General features: G+C 49.8%; 2 protein-coding genes across 3 annotated transcripts in view; one reads left to right on the top strand and one right to left on the bottom strand.

Moving 5' to 3' along the window:
- The first annotated feature begins 1892 nt into the window (after positions 1-1892).
- Positions 1893-14340, top strand: KDELR3 (KDEL endoplasmic reticulum protein retention receptor 3). The gene is made up of 5 exons (XM_026479630.4): positions 1893-2142; positions 6501-6601; positions 10396-10554; positions 11180-11432; positions 12315-14340. Exons 1-5 carry the CDS (start codon positions 2052-2054, stop codon positions 12353-12355), a joined length of 645 nt encoding a protein of 214 aa, XP_026335415.2. The 5' UTR covers positions 1893-2051; the 3' UTR covers positions 12356-14340.
- DDX17 (DEAD-box helicase 17) overlaps positions 13284-19863 on the bottom strand; it is a 20069-nt gene continuing 13489 nt past the window's right edge. The window contains exons 12-13 of one of the 2 annotated variants that reach the window (XM_026479269.4): positions 17286-17528; positions 13284-16301 (exon numbers count right to left, since the gene is read on the bottom strand). In XM_026479269.4, coding sequence (XP_026335054.2) covers positions 15796-16301; positions 17286-17528 — 749 coding nt within the window. In that variant the 3' untranslated portion in view covers positions 13284-15795. The remainder of the gene's footprint in view (positions 16302-17285; positions 17529-19863) is intronic. The other variant, XM_048217812.2, reaches the window with a different exon arrangement.

The following is a 19863-nucleotide window of genomic DNA, read 5'->3' as shown; positions in this document are numbered from 1 at the left end:
GAGGGGTTTAAATAGCCACCGCCTTCTCTGGGCGACGCTGGAAGAGAGGCATCTGGGCAGGACTGGGAGGGGGGAGCAGGGAACAGACAGAGCAGCCCATTGAGAATCTGTCACAGCCCCGACATGAGTGCCTGACTCCTCCTCCCAGAGAGACTTGGCCCACGCACCTCACCTCCCTGGACCTCCATAGCTGTCACCTGCGAAGTGAGCACGCAAAGCCTACTTGGGAGGGTGCCTGTCGAGGCTGAATGGAGAGAGCTCACTAACGTGCCTGACCCATGCATGGCACCCAGTCAGTCCTCCGTACTTGAAGGCTGTTGTCATCCCAACCTCCCTGCCAGGGCAGGAGCCCCCACTGCAGCATCTTTGACAAATGGGCACCCACCCCTGCTCACCCATCTCTGGTACCAGAGATCATCTCCTACAGTGACCTACAGAGTAATGTGTTCATTTATTTGCATAAACCCTGGGGGTGCCCGGCTGGCTCAGTCAGAGGAGTATGCAATGCTTAATCCTGGGGTCATGAGTTCTAGCCCCACATTGGGTGTAGAGATTACTTTAAAATAAAATCTTTAAAAAACCGCACTAATTGCGTAAACCCTGGAGTCAGACTATGTGTTGGAATCTAGGCTCCACTACTTAGTGTCTGCGTGACTTTAAGCAAATGACTTAACCTCTCGGTGCCTCAGTTTCCCCAGGGTAAAGTGGGAATAATAGTGGTACCTCCCTCATAGTGTCGTTTAGATCAGTGCCTCTCAAACTTCCACGTGCCCAAGAATCAGCCGGCGATCTTCTTGAACCGCAGATTCGAAGTCAGTGCGTGTGAGGTGGGGCTCGGGATCTTGCATTCCCAGCAGGTGAGACAGATGCTGCTGGCCCTCGGACCACGTGCTGAGTCTCAGAGGCCTGCCTTGCCCTGGGAGTCATGGTGAGCGGGCCATGGGAGGGTGACGGGTTGGGGAGTGACAGATTCCATCATAGCAAAGCCTCTCTGGCTGTGGTGGGCATGGGGGTGGGAGGAGGCCAGTGTTTAGGAAGAGATGAAGGGCCTGCGTGGGACAAGGGCCCACTGGGGTCAAAAGGAGGGCGGTAATAAGGGCCCTTAGCTTAGGCGGTCCACTCCTATAGATGCAGAGAGGAAAGCCCAGAGAGGGTGGGCGGACCTGCTCAGGCCACACAGCATGGGGAGGACTCCTGCCCCGAGGTGTCCTTCACCTTCACGCTTCCGGCCTCCCACCTTGGTGGCCAACACCCCGGCCCTCTGGAGCGTCCTGGCCTGTGCTCCTGTTTCTCATCTGTCGTACCAAGGAGAGGAAAGCACTAGGGGGGCCCTGGATCTCCCTGACAGACATCTTTCATACAGTCACCTCATTCTACAGACGAGTCAACCGAGGCCAAGACCGGAGCCCACTGCGGGGAGGCTGGACCCGCGGTCAGCCCGACTCCAAACTTGAGGGCCCCGGCTTACCACCTTCCCCTCCTACTGGTCAGGGCGGAGCAAGGCGGCTCCCTCAGGGAACAGGTGAGAGGGCGGGGTGTCCGGCTCCGAGGAAGGAGGAGTTGAACCCCAGGTTGATGGTGACAGGGGCCGTGGGTCAAATTTATGGGCTACTTCCAGCCCCCAAGCGCTGGCCGGAGGAACCCCACCCCGGCCCCCGCCCTGTTAACCCGGGGTCCAGAAGAGCGCACTGAGGCGGCGCGAGGGGCGCGGTGGCCGCCCCCGGGGGCCGCGGGGGTTCCGCAGAGGCCGCGGCCGGAAGCCCCCGGGTGGCCGCGGCCGCCCCGCCCCGGGACCGCGGCGCTGGGGCGGGCGGGAGGCGGGGTCTCGGGCGGCGGCGCTTCCTGGCCCGCCTGGCTCGGCGGCCGGCCCGGCCACGTCACCGCCCGGCCGGAGTGCGCTGGCGGAGCGGCGGCGGCCGGGAGCGCGGCGCTCGGAGCGCGGGCGGCGGCGCGCGGGACGCAGAGCCGGGCCGGGGACGTGGCAGCCGCCTCGCCCGCCAGAAAGTTTCCCGGGAGTTGGCGGCGAGCGGTGCGGGGCCGCCGGGGGCACCATGAACGTGTTCCGGATCCTCGGCGACCTGAGCCACCTCCTAGCCATGATCTTGCTCCTGGGGAAGATCTGGAGGTCCAAGTGCTGCTCGGGTGAGGGTCGCCCCGGGCGGCGGGGGACGGGGGGCGGAGGGGCTGGGCCACCTGGGTCGCCTCGTCCGCGCGGGCGGGTCGCTGCCGCCTGCCCGCGAGGCCCGGGTGGGGGCTCCCGAATTTCCGTTCAGGGTGAGGACTTGGGCTCGCCGGTGCTTGAAACTGTTTCTGCACAGCTCAGCTGCAAAGAAGATGTGAAGTTGTAGCATATCAAAGAAGGAGGATCCGTGGAGGTTAGGGAGGAGGTGGGCTGTGCCTCCACTCACCCGCGCCACCCCTGCCTTGGCACAGCCACCGCTAGTGGGAAGAGGAGGAGGTGACCCCCTCTCGCTCCTGCCAGGGGCTCCCTTTGCTCCGTAGGAGCTGGAGGCCTTAGGCCCAGAGTGGGATCCGGAGGTGGGGCGGGGTGGGGGGGGGCGGGAGGTATGCACACAGGAAATGGCCTCCAGTTCCCGGGGCCTTCTCTTTCCTTCCCCCACCACTCTCCCCTGCCCCCTCCACACAGCCCCTGGGGCTGGTCCCTCTTCCCTCCCTTGCCTGCGAGTGGCACAGGCGGCTGTGATGTGGCAGGAGGGACACCAGGCTGGGCCCTGGTGAGCACGGGGCTGCCCCTGAGCAGAAGCCCAGGGATGGCAGGAGAGGCCCCCCTTTGGCCCAGCAGTCTGGATGTCCTGCTGGGGGTTTGGAGAAGTTTTACGGCGGGACTGGGGGTCGCCAAACAGACTCAGGGCGTTAAGAGGCTGCTCAAGCCTCCTGCAGCCATCTTTGCCCGCTGGTGTCCCGGAGGCACCCATCCTGTGCTTGGCACTGGGGTGAGGGGATACAGAGATGAGTGAGGGCTGGGTGGGGGCGAGGAGGCAGAGAGCAGACCCCTGAAGGCTTCGTGGAGGGAGCCGCTTTGTGCTGGGTCCTGGAAGACGGGCAGGGTGTCGCCCAGGAAGGGTGTGCTGTGTGGAGGGCATTGGGGGTACAAAAGCCCACAGGTCGCAGAGGGCAGGGCATGTCCCCAGGGAGAGCGAGCAGCCCGATTTGGGGGGGGGGGGTCCATAGGGAGATGAGTGGCAGGGGGCCAGTGGTCCAAATGTGAAGGGGCCTTGTATTTCAGGCTAGGGAGTCAGGACTGGGGAGTGATGGAAGTTTGGGGAGCAGGGGAGGGGGCCCGGAAGGGACCTGAAGCAGGTCACTCTGAAAGCTGTGTGGACCCACCAAGAGAGGAGACAGAGCAGCGGGGAGTCTGCCAGTCTGGGAGGCTTGCGGGGGGGGGGGGGGGCGGGGCGCGGTGAGGTGTGGACGCTGGCGTGAGAGGCATTGCGGAGGGAGTGTTCTGGACCTGCAGGCCATTCCAGTTTTTGGTCTCTGGAGAGATAGGCTCTCATGGCCCCTCAGATTCCCACGGGGGGAAGTGAGGCAGGAGCCCCTAGAGGCGCTCCCAGCTCTGGTGAGGCGAGGAATCTAGCTCGCTGGGACCTGTCCCGGTACTTCCACGGATGGCCCTGGGCGGGATGAGCAGCCATGACCAGGAGGGGGCGCTGTTCCCCAGCTCATTCTGTCCGCCCGGCCCTAGGCCCCGGACATAACTTGGACAACTGGGGCAGAGCCTCCGGGCCTGGGGGAGCCGACTTTCTAGCAGTGGGACACTGCCCGCAAGCAACCGTCGGAGCAACCAAGTAAATGATATGGTTTGTTAGACGTGCTCAGTGCTATGGGAAGAGGGAAAGGGCAGCTGGGTGGTGGATCCTGTGTGTGTGTGGAGTGGCGGAGTGGGGTTGGCATAGGCCTGGTTGGAATCTGAGGAGGTGAGGTGCCTGGATGCTAGCCCTGTCCACCCTGAGATTCAGAGCCTGCTGAGACCCTCCCTGAGGTCTCCCTGAGATCCTCCCCACCCCCCACAGAGGTGGGACACTGGGGCTTAGTTCTCACTCAGCCACTGACTCACCGTGTGACCTCAGACCTCAGTTTCCCCATCTGTGAAATGGAGGGAGCGCTGCAGCGGGTCCCCTATGTGCTCAGTGGACCCATGAGGGACTCTGGCCAGGTACCAGCTCGTGTTCTCTTCTGTGTCTTGGGTCTCTGTGCGTGGCTTGCTCTGGTGGAAATTTTTCACTGCTTTCAAGGGAGTGTGAAAACCTTTGTGCTCAGGGGCCCAAGCACTAAGGAAAATGTGAGCAAAGTCCGGAAACCTGGCAGGCTGAGGCTGCAGAGAGGGGAGGGGTGGGGGAAGGCCGTTGGGGGGAGTGGGTAGCGAATTGTCCCCTACCAGAGTCCCCTCCTGGGCCCTCCGAAATGGTGCTGAGGACCTCTCTGTGGGGCCTCTGTGAGATGGGGTGGCAGCAGGCATAGCCCAGAGCTGGCCTCAGCTCAGCGTTGGCTCCTGGATTCCACACCCCACGCCGGGGGAGGGGGCTCCCTCACCCACAGCCAGCGCCGCCGCTCTAAGTCCCAGTCCCAGACCCCCACGGGGCACTCACGTTCTCGCTGGGTCCTGTGTAGCTTCCGTCCGTGCTGTCCCACCTGTGTGAGGCTGCTCCTTTCACCATGAGTGCGAGGCTCAGGCTTGCCATACTGGTAGGAAGGCCGGCACGGGGACCCAGCACCCTCCAGAATGTTAGGGGCTTCAGCAGTATTCATCCTCCGTCTTTAAAATTGTCCCCCTCCCCAAAATGTCCAGCACCAGAGGAAAAGATAAGGCCCCATTTAGGCGAATAAAGGAACCAGACCCTTAATCAGGTAATGTCACTTCTTGGTGCCAAAGTCCCAGTCGTTCCACCATTGGTTGGTAAGTGGGAATAGAGGGGTTTGGCAGCAAGGACGGACTTGGGGAGACCAGTGAGACCCCCTGAGGTAGGGCGCTGGGCAGGCAAGGGGCATGGAAGTGGGGGTAGTGGAGCTGGGGAAGATGGAGGGGGAGGAACACCGGGGAGGGACGCAAGGATGGCTCTTGGTTTCCTGGTTTGAGCATGGAGGGGACAGTGGTGGCATTCGCAAAGGAGGGAGACAGGAGGAGGGGCTTGAGGGGAGATGGTGAGTTTGGTCAGAACTCAGAGGGGAGTCTAGAGCTGGGGCACCCCTGGCGTGTGGGATGAGATGGCACAGGGACAAGGAAGAAGCCGGGATAGCCCTCCAGCCATGAGGTGAGAACAGGAGCAGCCAGGGGCAGCTAGCCAGCAGTGTGGATGGTCGCAGAAGCCAGAGGAAGGATGTGGTTCTGAACAGACACCGTCGTCAGCTGGCTCTGGGGAGGTGGGGTGAGTGAGGACAGAGTCGACCTTTGGATCAGAAACGCGGGCATCATTGATGGGAGTGGTTTGCTGAGGTGTCCGGACTGGCGTGGGCTTGTCCGTCCAGCAGGAGGAGCGGGAAGTAGGGCTGGGCTCGCCTTGGCCCGGACCCACCTCCAGGATGTAGCAGAAGTGGCCAGAGGGACATTCAGGAGCATGACAGCTGAGAGAGGATTCTTGGATTGGCTTGTGGGACACAAAAGGGGTGTCGGTGGGAAAACGGGAGAAGTGAATAAAGCCCCGAGTTTGGTCAGCAGTGCTGTGTCAATGCAAATGTCTTAGTTTTGGTAAATGTCCTGTCATGAAGCACATGTCAACGTTGGGGGCAGCTAGTGAAGGGTGTACTGCTCTGTACTATCTTTACAATTCTTCTGCCAATCTAAAATTAATTCAAAATAAAAAGTTAAAAAAGAGAGACCAAAGCAGGTGAGGAGATAGCATGAAAAGCATGACCCCAGTTTTGTGAACTTAATGTGTGCACGTGTGTGTCATACGTGAGCCAGCGAAGATCTGGGAGGACGCACACTGAGTCTGGGATTCAGGTGACTCCTGCTTTTTTAAGTTATACCTCTGTATTCTGTTTTTTGTTTTATGAAGGGTAAAATAGTTATAACTTTTATAACTAAAAAAAAAAGGCATTTTTAATTTTTAAAATTGGGAAAAGAAAACAGAATGCTCCTCCGGTCCTGCTTTTTCCTCCACGAGCTCTGGTCTCCCTGGTGAACTGACACCCTGTAAAGTCCGTGAGTTGCTCTCCCGAAGACAGAGCTTTGGGGACCGTCAGTGGAACCCTGGGGGTGGCGCGAAGAGAAGCTTCCACCGCACCCCACAGCCTCCCCAGAGCCGGGCTCCGAACCCGGGCAGGCCCATGCCGGGGCGCTGGGAACTCGGTGTTTGTGCTCCCCCAGCGGGAAGGCCTGTTTCCTGACCCTCAGAGAGGGACCGTGCGGGGACAGGGTGTTGTCACTGAGTGGGACTGGACACCCTGCAGGCCTTTTCAGCTCGGGCTCTGGGCTTCTTGAGTGTCGGTGGGCCTAAGAGCCTGTGTTCTCATCGTCTCCCGTCCTCCTTTGGCCACAGGCATCTCTGGGAAGAGCCAGATCCTTTTCGCTCTCGTCTTCACCACCAGGTACCTGGACCTGTTCACCAACTTCATCTCCGTCTACAACACGGTCATGAAGGTGAGGGCGGGGTGGTGGCCAAGGGGGCGGGGCGTGCTGAGCCCCACAAACTGAGATGGTGCGCTTGGGAACTCCGGCTGTGGAGGCCGGCGGGCCTGGATGCGAATCCCGGCTGTGTCGTTAGCCGCTGTGGGACCTGGGCTCGGGCGGGGCCTCTGGCCTCCCTGTGTACCTCTCTCTGCTCATCTGCAAGATAGGATAATACTAGTACTCACCTCAGAGGGCTTGTGGTGAGAATTAAATGAGGTAATGCAGGCAAATACACAGTAGCCATCTTGTATATATTTTTAAAGATTTATTTATTTTGAGAGAGAGAGAGAGAACGTGGGGGGGGGGGCGGGGAGGGAGGGACAGAGGGAGAGAATCTGAAGCAGACTCCCTGCTAAGCTCGGAGCCCAAAGCAGGGCTCGGGCTCAGTCTCAGTCGCACGACTCTGAGATCACGACTGAGCCAAAACCAAGAGTTAGACGTTTAACCAACGGAGCCACGCGGGCGCCCCAATAGCCGTCATATATTAAACAGTCAGTACGGGTTAGCTATTATAATGGTGCAAAAATAAGCAAAAAAATCAAACATGAACCCTGAGCTTTCAGAGAGATGATTCGTCTGACATCCATTTGACAGCTGTTTACTGAGCACCTACTATGAGCCGGGTGCTGGAAGAAGACGTAGGAAGCTGCTGTTCGCATGGAACCTGCACTCTAAGTGGGGAGACAAATAATAAAACGAGCAAGAAAACCTTGGTTAGGGATGAACCTATGCAAAAAATTAAAATAGGGTGACGTTTCCTTTAATTTAAAAAAAGGTTTTTTTGCTTGTTTAAGTAGTCTTTCTTTCTTTCTTTCTTTCTTTCTCTCTTTCTTTCTTTCTTTCTTTTTCTTTCTTTTTTTTCTTCCTTCCTTCCTTTCTTTTTTTTTCTTTCTTTTCTTTTTTCTTTCTTTCTTATTTATTTATTTATTCATTTATTTATTTATTTTAAGTAGGGTTCATGCCCAGCTTGTAGCCTTGGGTTTGAACTCCTGACCCTGAGATCAGGACCTGAACTGGAATCAAAAGTCAGCTGCTTAACCAATGAAGCCACCCAGACGCCCCATAAAAAAAAAGGTTTTAAAAACTGGGTGATGTGTTAAGAGAATGAATAGGAAGCTGTTTAGGGAGTATGACCAGGAAGGGCCTCTCTGAAGGGGTGACATACATGCCAAGGTGTGAGACACAAGGAACCAGCCGTGGGACGATCAGAGGAAGCGCATTCCAAGCAGGAGGAGGAGCCGGTGCAGAGACCACGAAGCCAGGAGCAAGCTGGGTGTGTTCAAAGGACAGGGGGGAGCTCAGCAGGCGCTGGCCCGTGGAGGCGGGAGGGCAGACGGCGCGGGTCCCCAGGCTGGACTTCATTTTGTGGAAGGAAGCTGTTGCTCTGAAGCCTGGCCCCGTTTTTTAGGAGAAACTGAGCATCTCTTGGTTCCGCACCGATGTCTTACACTCTGGGCCATAACCGTTAGAGGTGATGTTGGGGTGAGCCATGTTCTGAGCTTTTTAATCAGTCATCCTAGCTCTTTTTTTATTTTTAAAGCTCTGCACCCAACCTGCGGCTTGAACTCACGACCCCAGGATCAAGAGTCCCATGCTCCATTGACGGAGCCAGCCAGTGCCCCTCAGCCATCCTCACTCTTCAAGGTGGCCTAGGTTAGCGAAAGGAGCACAGGTTTCAGAGTCCGTGAACTGGAATGTTACTGCTTGGGTGCTGGTAACAGAGACTTAAAATAAACATCGTTTCAGGGGCGCCTGGGTGGGGCAGTCGGTTCAGTGTCCAACTCTTGGTTCCAGCTCTGGTCATGATCTCGGGGGTGTGAGATCAAGCCCCACGTCGGGCTCTATGCTCAGGTGGAGTCTGCTTGATTCTCCGTCCCTGCCCCTCCTGCTCGTGCTCCCTCTTTAAAATAAAAAATATTTTTTAAAAAGAGTTATTTTAATAAGATAAAGGCTTATTTTTACCTCACTCGTAACGTGGAGTCTGGCGGTGGGCAGTGCAGGGCTGGGATGGCAGCTCCTTTTAACTTTCTGCTCCATCATCTTTAGTGTGACCAGGACTCACGGATGTGTGACCCATGCCGTTGCTCAAGAGAGCCCCACACAGGTTTAATGCTTTGCTGTTGCCATCTTGAAATTTAATTCTTTAAGAGGCCCTGCAAATTATACAGAGTCCAGATGTGACATCTACCTTCAAGGTTGCCTCAGGGTCACAAAATGGATGCTAGAACTCCTTACCATCACATCACATTCTGGGCAGGGAGGAGGAAGAAGGGGAGAAAGCAATAGGGTGTCTGCCAGCTGGGCAAGCCCTGTGTAAAGAGCTTTCTCCAAACCGTACCCAGTGACTTTCACCTGCACATTACTGACCATCCTTATCTGCAGAGGAGGCTGGGAAATGTAGTTTTTAGTTGGGCGTATCATCTAATAGTTCCGTTTTTAAGGAAGAAAGGCTGTGTGAGGGGAGTTGTACGTATGTTGCAGGACTACTGTGAAGACTGTATGAGAGAATATATGTAAAGTGCCTCACACCCAGCAGATACTTAACCAAGGCAAGTTCTCTCTCCCCTCCATATCAGAGATGTGCCTTTGGGATTCCAGGCATCTTGTTGGAATGGACGGTGTTGTCATCTGTGGGGTGTTAACTGTGTGAACTTCGGTCTGAGGTTCTAAAATCACAGTCTTTACTTAAAGTCAACACAGAAATAGCAACCACCTCCTTGCTTAGTTCTTTCCTCTGCCCAAGAGTCTGACTTGGACGGCCCTGGGAGGGGCTGGAGACCCAGCCCTCAGCATGGCCGAATGAGTTGTAGGAACTCATTTTCTCCATTTGTGAAGTGAGGAAGTGATCACCACTTCATTGGTTCATTCATTCATTCCAGCATGTTTTGTGCTGGGCCCTGAGTTAGGGGCTGGGGATTCGGAGGTGGACAGGAAGTCGGGACCCTCTTACAGAAATCACCTCCCATAGGGGAAAGAGACTGGTACACAGACATTTATAGAACATGTGATCGTGGGTGGCAGTGAATGTGTTCCCATGGGGCTATGGTGACACAAAGTATATTTATTTGCCTCATTCTGGTGAGAAACTAATCTGAGTTTTGAAGTACAAATAGGAGTTCTCTAGGCCAGTGAGTTCCTGGACCAGCAGCATCAGCATCACATAGGAACTTGCTAGAAATGCAGATCTTCAGGCCTACTTAGACCTACTAAATCCATAACTGGGGGCGGGAGGGAAAAAGGCATCCATTTATGTGATTCTGATGCACACACAAATTTAAGAACCTCTGGCCTAGCAGGTTAGAGGCCAAACCATAAAACCATCACATGCTGGAGAGGAGCTTTTCTAAGAGCAAGCATCAGCTGATTCAAGGATGTCAGTTCCTGGTAAAAGAATGCTCACAAGTCACTGAGGCAGGTCCAGGGATTTGAGTTAAGAGCCCTGGAATTCCAGCCACTGCTAAATCCCCAGAGACCAACCCTGGTCTTCTCCCTGACACTTTGTAGTAAGAAAAGGCCTGGGCACCTTTGAGTCTTCATGGTTAGTGCCATCAGTCCCCATTAGAAGCATGGAGTTACTTAACAAAAGGGTCATTCGCTTCAGAATCTAGGCCAATGACTCAAAGAAATTGCACGCACACTTCAGTTTGTCCCCCTTGGGGCAGCGCACTAGCCCTCTGTTTGTCAGGTCCCAACTACGGGACTTGGAAGCCCAGCAAATAGGTTGGAAAATGACTTGATTCCCATGTGTCTCTTTCCCTTGTTAGGTGGTTTTTCTCCTCTGTGCCTATGTCACAGTGTACATGATCTATGGGAAATTTCGGAAAACATTTGACAGTGAGAATGACACATTCCGCTTGGAGTTTCTTCTGGTCCCCGTCATTGGCCTCTCCTTTCTTGAGAACTACAGTTTTACTCCCCTGGAGGTAAGGGAAGGGACCCAGGGTATTAATTCTGAAAGGTAAACACGTTCCCTAACATCCTTCCCTCTGGATCCTTTGTAGTATCTGGACTTGCTTTTTGGTACAGCCGTGACTATTACTCATATATTGTTACAAGTTTAAAAATTGGTAATTTGAAAACGGGCACATCCAAATAGTCATTATGTTAACAAAGGAGGCATCACAGCACCACTTACGGCTGCTGAGACCTTCTGTCCAACAGACGCTGCTAGAGCGCAGTCCGGGCTGAGATTTCAACTCCGTAGGTCTGGGCTGCGGCCAAGAACCTGGGGGGCTGAAAACATACCTACCAGCAAGTCCCGAGGCTTCAATTAAGATGAGTTTAGACAACAAAGTCCTACAACAATTAAAAATTACCTTCTAAAGAAATATTCATGTGATATTAAAAAAAAGCAGTTTGCTTCAATCTTTTAAAAATTTTATATTTACAGAGACAGGGGTGGAATGGTACATGATTATCTCAGAAACTTTTTTGCTTCACTAGATTATTCCAGTAAACATACTATTTTAGTAATTACATTTTTTTTTAAAGAAATGGCCCCCTTCATGGTCTTGATCCACCTCCTCTGGCCACTTCTCTTTGGCTCAGATCCTGTGGACTTTCTCTATCTACCTGGAATCAGTGGCCATCCTGCCCCAGCTCTTCATGATCAGTAAAACGGGAGAGGCTGAGACCATTACTACTCACTACCTGTTCTTTCTGGGGCTCTACCGGGCCCTCTACCTGGCTAACTGGATCAGGCGGTACCAGACGGAGAACTTCTACGACCAGATTGCAGTGGTGTCTGGGGTAGTACAAACCATCTTCTACTGTGACTTCTTCTACTTGTACGTGACCAAAGGTAGGTGCCGGAACAGAGCAGGGCTGCTGGCACTGGCACAGGGAGTTCCCATTTGGTAGGAGGGGATCTGGAGGTGAAAGTATAGATCCAAGTCTCTGCCCCTCGTGGTGCTTTTATTTCAGTGACGAAGATGAACAAGTCTTTTCAGGAAACAAGTACCATGAAAAAACACAGACCAGTTAGCTACTCTATGTACTGGGCAACACTGTGTAGAGAGAAGACAACTATGGGAGGACATCTGACGTAATACTTGGTTAGGAAAATATAGGGGAAACATTCCACAGAATAGCTTATGGAGGAGCCCCGAGATTGGAACCAGGTCGGTGTGATAAAGGCTAGTGTGATCACAACCTGTAAAGCTGGAGAGCTCAGAGGTCAAGCAAGATCGGGGGTTACAGGTTTGCACTGCCAAGTGCAAAGTGCCAAGTGGAAAGTTACAGAACCAGCCCAGCAGCTGCTGTGGAGAGTAAAAGGCAGCCAAGTGGGGAGACTAGGGATGGGGCAGTTGCAGTTCAAGAGGTCACCCGTGTGTGGACAGATGTCCAGTGGAGAAGTGGGGAGACTAGGGATGGGGCAGTGGCAGTTCAAGAGGTCACCCATGTGTGGACAGCTGTCCAGTGGAGAGGCACTGGACACAGGTGAAAAAGAAATGGAGGCCAACTATTGAGTTTATGGCCTAAGGGAAAGTGGGATCAGTAACCAAGACTGGAGGCAGGGGTGGGGGTGCATTACTGAGTCTGTAGTTAACCTGGGATGAAGTTTCCCCCTTGGCTTGAACAGCCGAACGGCTATTATGAACTAGGGATCAAGGACACTGCAGTTAATAAGGGAGTCTTTTCATCATTGCAATCAATTCTCATTTCATCTCCCATTTTCTTCTAGTCCTTAAAGGAAAGAAGTTAAGTCTTCCAATGCCAATTTGAGGGCCCCAGAGATGGTTCTAACACCTTAACAAGGACACTGAACAAACTATTTGAAATGTTCTCCTGGACTTCTACAGAGCTCGGGCCAAATGTTAAAATGAAAATGAGAAAAATGCTTAGTGTGAATTTCAGCAAAGCACTGATCATTCTACCTAGAAGACGTTCTCACCAATCTGTCCCTTAAATTATAGCAGCAATAGAAAACCTAGGCCAATTATACAAGCATGGTGCCTCACATCAACTGGGTATCAAGAAATCTTAGGTGCTTAACCCATGTATGGGTCAAACTATTGCTCCCCCAAGTCCTAGTGTGAGCCTCATGCTAAGGAACAAGTCAATCCCATCCGGAAAGGTGTCTGTGCGTAAGGCAAATGTCCCTAAAGAGCAGACTTCAAGTACTAGACGCATGCGATGTGATTTTCACTTTCCAGATAGACCACGTTTAGGGAGTGATTGATACAGAGGTGATCTAGTCTTACAGGTGTGTTACTTCACTTCTGCCTTCAAGGCACAAGCAAAAAGCCAAGTTTATCAGCTTTGGCTAGGTTTTTATACTGCAGGTGAGTGCATACTTAACTGGTTGTTCCTGCCTCACCTTTAAAACAGACTTGGGTCTTGCTGTAGTTCACAGCAGCTGCACACAGTACTTTAACCCCAGTAACCTAGGCGGGTACGACGACCATGACAACCATTTACCAACGAAGAAACAAATGCCCAAGTCTTCACCTACTTGGTGCCTGGCCTTGTTGCTTTGTGACTCAAATTTTTCGATTAAGACCGATCAGTCCCACTTTCCTTACACATTTTTAGGTGCTAAAGTGATTACTCAATCCAACAACCCCCCCCCAACCTTGGTCTTGAAGCAAATAAAAACAAAGAATACTACTGGGCTAGAGTCAGAATTTTCAAGCAATAAAAAGTTCACACCTTATTGTCAACAGTGTTTTATTTATACCTACAAAAGAAAACAAGATGGTATCAAAAGGACAATTTACAAACTAAGAATAGTAATATAGCTCTTAGCATCCTGTGCCTGAACATCACACATCTACAATCTTTCAAGTCTTAACGCAACAGGAATGTGTTCAGAGACCAGCAAGAACATGAATAGAGCACTGATCCCAAGCGAAAGCCACCAACCTTTTAGATGAGAGAAGTCCACACAATGAATTGTTAGGGAGGAATTGGGGAGAAGCAGCCCCGTAGCTTAGTACTGAAATCCTTTCCCTAATGAGTTTCAACCATGACTGCAACAACTACCATCACATGAGGACTCTCCTGCTCATGTTCTGAAGCAAAGGCAGAACCTGAATTATGAGTGACAGAGAAGCAGAAGAGTTATTCTAAAGCTATATAGGAAAAAAACTGCTAGATTTCAATTGTGCTCAGGCCACAATAGCTTTCGAGATTTGGAATATGCTGTTATTCTGATTTATGACAACATCTCTGGCGGAAGAAGGGAAGCAAGCAGCAGACTAAATACCACCTGCTTGCCCAGAAACCTTTCCCACAAAGGGATGCTTTAAGACCCGCAAGATAGAAGTAGGACACCCCTTGTGGTGGCACCTCTGTTTAAAAAACAATCAGAATTTTGGTGTAGAAATATCTATAATGGACTGGTCAGTGCTTACACCATAAAGTTATTTTTCTTTTTTGGCAGGGGGTGAGGGGGCACTTTGGTTTTAAAAGCACAGAGCAGTTTTGCCAAGTTTCCTGTGCCTACCATCCTCCCTCGGCCTCAACTTCTAGAAGAAGGGGAAAAAAGAAGTAATTTAGGAAGAAGAAAGTGGGGGGGGGGGAGACATGTCAAAGTTCTTACATGCGTACATTTCAGCTGATGCTGACAACCTACCTGTATGTTGCACATTCAACCATACTTTCAGAACCCCTCAGAAACCATCCCTTCTCTCTCCCTGAAGAATTTTAAAAAGAAAAAAAAAACAAAACAAAAAACCCCTCAAGTATTTAGATATTACAAACCAGCATGCACCCTCAGGCCTTAGCCAAAGGAAGCAGTGGAGCCTTCCCCCTTTAACTACGTTGTTAATGAACAATACCAATAATAGCACAAAAAATTAATAGTCTAACACTGGATATGGAAGAGGGTTCTGGGGCTGTCTGATCTCCCTGTCCTGTTACAGTGAACGCAGAGCAGAACATTCCCTCTAGGCCCATGTGCTACAGAAGTCTCAGTAAAACAGTATCACTATGAAGGGGACAAACTCACCTACCTTCAGGAGGAAGAAAAGTGAGGACTTAAGTCCTCTGTAACTTAAGCACTACCTACCTGTAAAAAGCTGAGTGCAAAAGGATGCTGAAGAAATTTTGCATCCCAAAGCTGTTACAAAGCACTGCAGAGAAGAGTATGAAGAGAATTAAGAGCTTTCTTAACAGACCCCAAAGATTCTTTATTCAAGATAATTTGGCCAAAAGGGCTGAGTATTAGCAAAGAGGTGCTTTTATTCTAGCTCTACAGATACTGAATTTAAAAATAAAATTTGCCACTGAGTATATTCTGTTTATAATTAAAGGTGGTTTTTATACTGCAGGTGAGTGCATACTTAACTGGTTAAGTTATAACTGGTTAATAAATTTTCAGTGAGCGTTTATGTTCACTCTGCTCAGAGCAGCTATCTAGTTGGAAAATGTTTGTCACAGATGGTCCCTGGTTATGTGGGGAAGAAAAACAGGCAGCTTCCACCCAGATGCTGAGATGCTACATTTAACCATCGCAATAAACACTTGGGGTTTTTAATTTAAAAGATACACTTAAACTCAAAAATTCAATGTCTAACTGGACTAAAATGGTTATTTTTCAGTAATTGGGAAGGGGCAAGGCAGAATATAAGGGAGACAAAACCAATTAGGAATTTTTTTAAACTGTCAAATGCACTTAACAAGCAATCAGCCAAAACGACAATGGCAAAGCACTGTCTTAAAAACTCATCAGGCCTGAGGAACATTAAAAAGCATTACAGAAAATGTGCAGGCAATTCCCTCTTGGTTTTCTAACCCAGTAATGAGAGCAACCTAAAGCACAGATGCCATCTTCTTCTGCAGAATTCAACCCTCTACCCTCCCCCCTCCCCCCCCAACTCAGGACAACAACAAAAAAAGGGCTCCCACAAAAGGGCCTAATACCTTTTAAGATGAAAAATAGCTCAAGTATCCTCAACATGCAAGAAGTTGGGGGGGGGGGAATCTCTTCCAGTCGGCTATATATATATGTTTTTACAAAATCTATTATTACAGACTGGATCATTTTGGCGGACAGAAGAAACCTGGCAGTGAATTCTAACTAATCTGCATGAAAGACAAATCACAATGGTTGGGGAAAAAATAAAAAAGAAAAAGAAAGAAAAGGGGAAGAGAAAAAAAGGGAAAGACAGCGTTCCTTTAACTGTAGTAAGTCTGCACAAGTCACTACCACTTGAGTGGTTTCATTTACGTGAAGGAGGAGGGGGAGGAGGAGGAGGAGGGTATTGGTAGGCAGTCTGCCCCATGTAACCTATCATATTGGTAGCTCCCGGAGGCTGTGCAAACTGTTGTGACATCAGTGGCTGTGGCTGCTGCCCAGACCGGCCTATCCCACTAAACTGCTGGCTAGAGCTCTGTGAACTTCTCCCAGTTGAGGTGGTGCTACTGGCCCCGTAAGTGCCAGCGCCATATTCTTGGGCTGTATAGCCACTGGTGCCATAAGCAGCTGCCCCATAGGTGCCTTGACCATAGGTGTATTGGCCTGCTTGTGCTCCAAAAGCAGAATTTGGACTTCCATAGCCACTGCCGTTAGCATAACCGGCTCTATCGGTTTCACTACGATCCCGATAGCTCGCAGAGTCTCTCCGGCCACCATCCTTGACTCCTCGAAGCCTCCGGTCACACTCATCCTGATACATCAGATTGGGATTGTTGGCTGAAGAAGTGGTCCGGTATCGAGAACGACCTCCTGAGGGGAGGACATGAGATATTTTTAATGCCAGATATACAATCCAAACACAATCAGATGTAAAAACTCGACGAGGCACAAGAGTATTCAAACTTCTTTCTTGATCTCTAGCTAGGCCAGCCTCCAAATCTGTTACTTTAAAAACTACACCCAAAATTTGATTCGTTAATAGGACATACTCAAAAGAATGGTGGACATTAAAGGTCATTCAACTTCTCACTGTTTTAGGTCCTTTTTCCCCTGAGGATTTACCAAGAAAACACAGTGTTCAAAATGCAGGAACAATGGTAAAGAAGTTTAGGTGACTTACCACAGGTTAAAAAAACACAAGCAGCTAGGTTCGGAGCACCCTACCTGGCACACAGTGGTTCTCAAATGTTGCTTTGTGGAGCTAACTGCATCGGAATTACCTCACAAACTTTGGAATCCTAGGCTCAATTCCAAACCCACTTAAAAAACAAAAACCTTATTATTTAAGAAACTGCTCAGATAATTTTAACAGATTCAGCACGCACAAAGTCTGGGACAAAGTAATACCAAACTGGCAGTCAAGAAGCTCCGATCCTAGTATATTTTACAACTATCCAATTTTCAGATTCATTAACTACGCCTGTCTCTATTAATCATAAAATGGTATAAAATTACTCTTCACCTGAAAAACCAAAAACCTAACATACACTAAGGCTTTTGAAGAATTCAGCTTAATTCTGAACATGCACCATGTGCTTCAAAACACAAGTCAGTTTTATATTACTGTCTATGGAAATACTGGGCTGCACAAGGAGGACAATCATGGCAGCCCCCCTCCCCCTTCACGTGATCTTACTTAGAAGAGATTATGAAAAACTACTCATCACTGTCCTCTGTTACTAAGCAACATACCCAAAAGCCTTCACAGGACTTGGGGGGGAAAAAAAAGAAAACAAAGACACAATGAGCACAAAAAGATACCTTTGGCAGTACCTGGAGAACTCCAGGACTTACCCTTACCCCCTCCTCCGCCGCCTCCTCTGTGGTCCACCAACTGCATCAGCTTTGGATTGATAGCCTGATTAGCCTCTTCCAGCACTTTGATCAGCTCTCTGGCCTGCTTTAGATTCCCTGGGGTGAAGAACGTGTAGGCGGTGCCCTTGTTGGTGCTACGGGCTGTTCGGCCAATACGGTGCACGTAATCCTCTGAACTGTTTGGATAGTCATAGTTGATCACAAACTTGACATCTTCCACATCTTCAAAACCAACGATGAGTCAGTGTGTAGGTTGATGTGGCAGGGAAAGAGAAGGTAAAGGACATGCCAACAACAGGTGGGAAGCACGAATGCAGATGACAGCAAGAGGAAAGAAGATTAAGTTAGTAACCACTCTGCACAGGAACAAAGAAAGACTCATCCCAACAGAGTAAAAGAGGATTAATGATTCTTGGGACATGCACAGGAAGTGGTGTCTTTATCAGCTGTAAAATCCTAAGGGAATCCCATCCAACCATCCAAACTCCTGCCTCTTCATTCTAACCAACATACCGGCAGGAATTGTACCGAATTCCAGTTCCTTTTCAAAACTGGAAAGTCTACGTAGAAAATAAGTGGTATCACCAATAAGGTACAAGGTCAAATTACTTCTACTCTGTTGGGAGAAGCCTGGCAAAATCTACCAGTAATATAACAAACTTACCTTTAAACCAGTCACAGAGCAAAATGAAAAAAGAAACTTCATATACTTTATTACTACATTTTCAAGGAGACTTAATTGAAATACTTGTATTAAAAAATGTTTGCTCTCATATTTAAAAAAGTTAAGTACACACCTATTTTCCTTTGCAGAATTATCCGAATTATCTTTCCCCTTTCAATTTCCGCAAGAGCACATTACACTAAAATTTCACTGTACTACCAAGCCCAGCTCTGCCAAATGAGGTTTTTTTTTTTTTTGCTCAACTCAAGGTTATTTCAACTCAGTACTTGCTTTAATTATTGCAGATTATCTACATAACCTGGGAAATTAAATAGCCAAAGAGGGTGGGAAAAACCATGAAACCTTGAGACAGTTTAATGTTCTATCCACTGCTGGGAATTGGGTTGAATAACCTCCTAATGCTTAAAGTATGTAAATGTTAGTGTAATGCTTTCAGCTAAATGTATATTTTTACCTACTTAAACAAACAAATCTAATATAACAAAGAATCCTAATGTTTTGTGGAAAAAAATCTGCATTTTACAAAGAATATCCAGAAAATATCCTAGATAAAACACAGATTTTTGTGATATAAATAATTAAAAAACATTCTCTGTTTGTTACCAGACCGATGCACACTCCCTCCTCCTTTGGGAAACCGCTGCAGCCGATCCCGTCTCTTTGCCTTTTATTTTTGGCGGCCTCCTTTCGAAAACTCCGCCTTCTGACACGGGACCACTGGAGCGCGGGGAGCATGCATCAAGGGTCCGTGGCAGTGAGAAGTCCCCACACACGCTCGCTCTGTGAACTGGCTTAGATGCTTCTCTGTAGCCCCATTTGGTTGCCAAGCGCCGGAGAACCTGGGTTCGGGTAAAAATTTCAGGTCCTCCAACGCCTCCCCCAAGGATAATTGGGGTGATTGTAGAAAAAAATAATTAATAAAAAAATGTAAGTTACATCCAAAGGGTCAGACTGCATCTATTGCCCAGACTGGATTAATTTCAGGGGGAAAGGGGAGATGATTAAAAAAAAAAATTCAGCTGTTGTTAAAGGGCCTATGAAGAAAGGGGCATTATGTCTGTTTCTTATTACAGTAAGGCTCCTCAGTCTTTACTGACCCCTAAAGTCCTGAAATCACACCAGAAAGACGAGAAGGCAGTTATCACAGGGGGCAGCGTGAGTCTCCGGCTAGGGTCGTTGATGCAACGAAGGAAAAACAAAAATGTACAGGGCCAGGATGGATAGAAGGTGGGGGGATGGGAAATTGTGCTCCATGGCCGCATCTTCAGAGCTAGGATAATGCTCCTTCGTCAGTCCCATGGTGTCAGACCATGGGCAGCAGAGCAAGTTGAGGGACTGCCCTGAATACACAGATGTGTGCTTTCCTAGCAGAAAGCACTGGGAACTGGAGTCAACAGATCAGAACCTAAGACTTGGGAGTATTTCTGGAGGGGTTCACCAGGGGACAGATGTGGTGCCAGGTCTTCATACTAGAAAGGTGTCCTGTGTGTATACACATAGAGCTGGCTGCGGGCACATAGGAGCAAGCGCAGAATTTGGTTTTCTCCAGTCAAGCCTGCCCTGATGTTATTTGTGCACTGCCACAATATTATCTTGCTGCCTTTAGAGAAGATGCTGTAGCAGGGTAAGAAATTGAAAAAGTTATTGTTTTGGCCAGCTGCCTAAGATAACAACTTTTTTTGTCTGACAAGCCCTAGGACATGGCCTGATATCCAATCACTAATGGGGAGGGACTGAAACTAGCCAATAGGCTCATCTAGAGCTGCTTCGGGCCAATGTAGATTTGCCTCGGCCATGTACTGAGTGATCTGCAGCTGATATCAAAGCTTCTGTTAAAAAACAAAACAAAATAAATTCAATACTTTTAGTTTC

The sequence above is a fragment of the Ursus arctos genome, unplaced genomic scaffold, assembly GCF_023065955.2.
Source record: "Ursus arctos isolate Adak ecotype North America unplaced genomic scaffold, UrsArc2.0 scaffold_21, whole genome shotgun sequence".
Classification (NCBI taxonomy): domain Eukaryota; kingdom Metazoa; phylum Chordata; class Mammalia; order Carnivora; family Ursidae; genus Ursus; species Ursus arctos.
The sequence above is the reverse complement of the archived record's forward strand: the minus strand, read 5'-3'. Positions and strand labels throughout refer to the sequence as shown.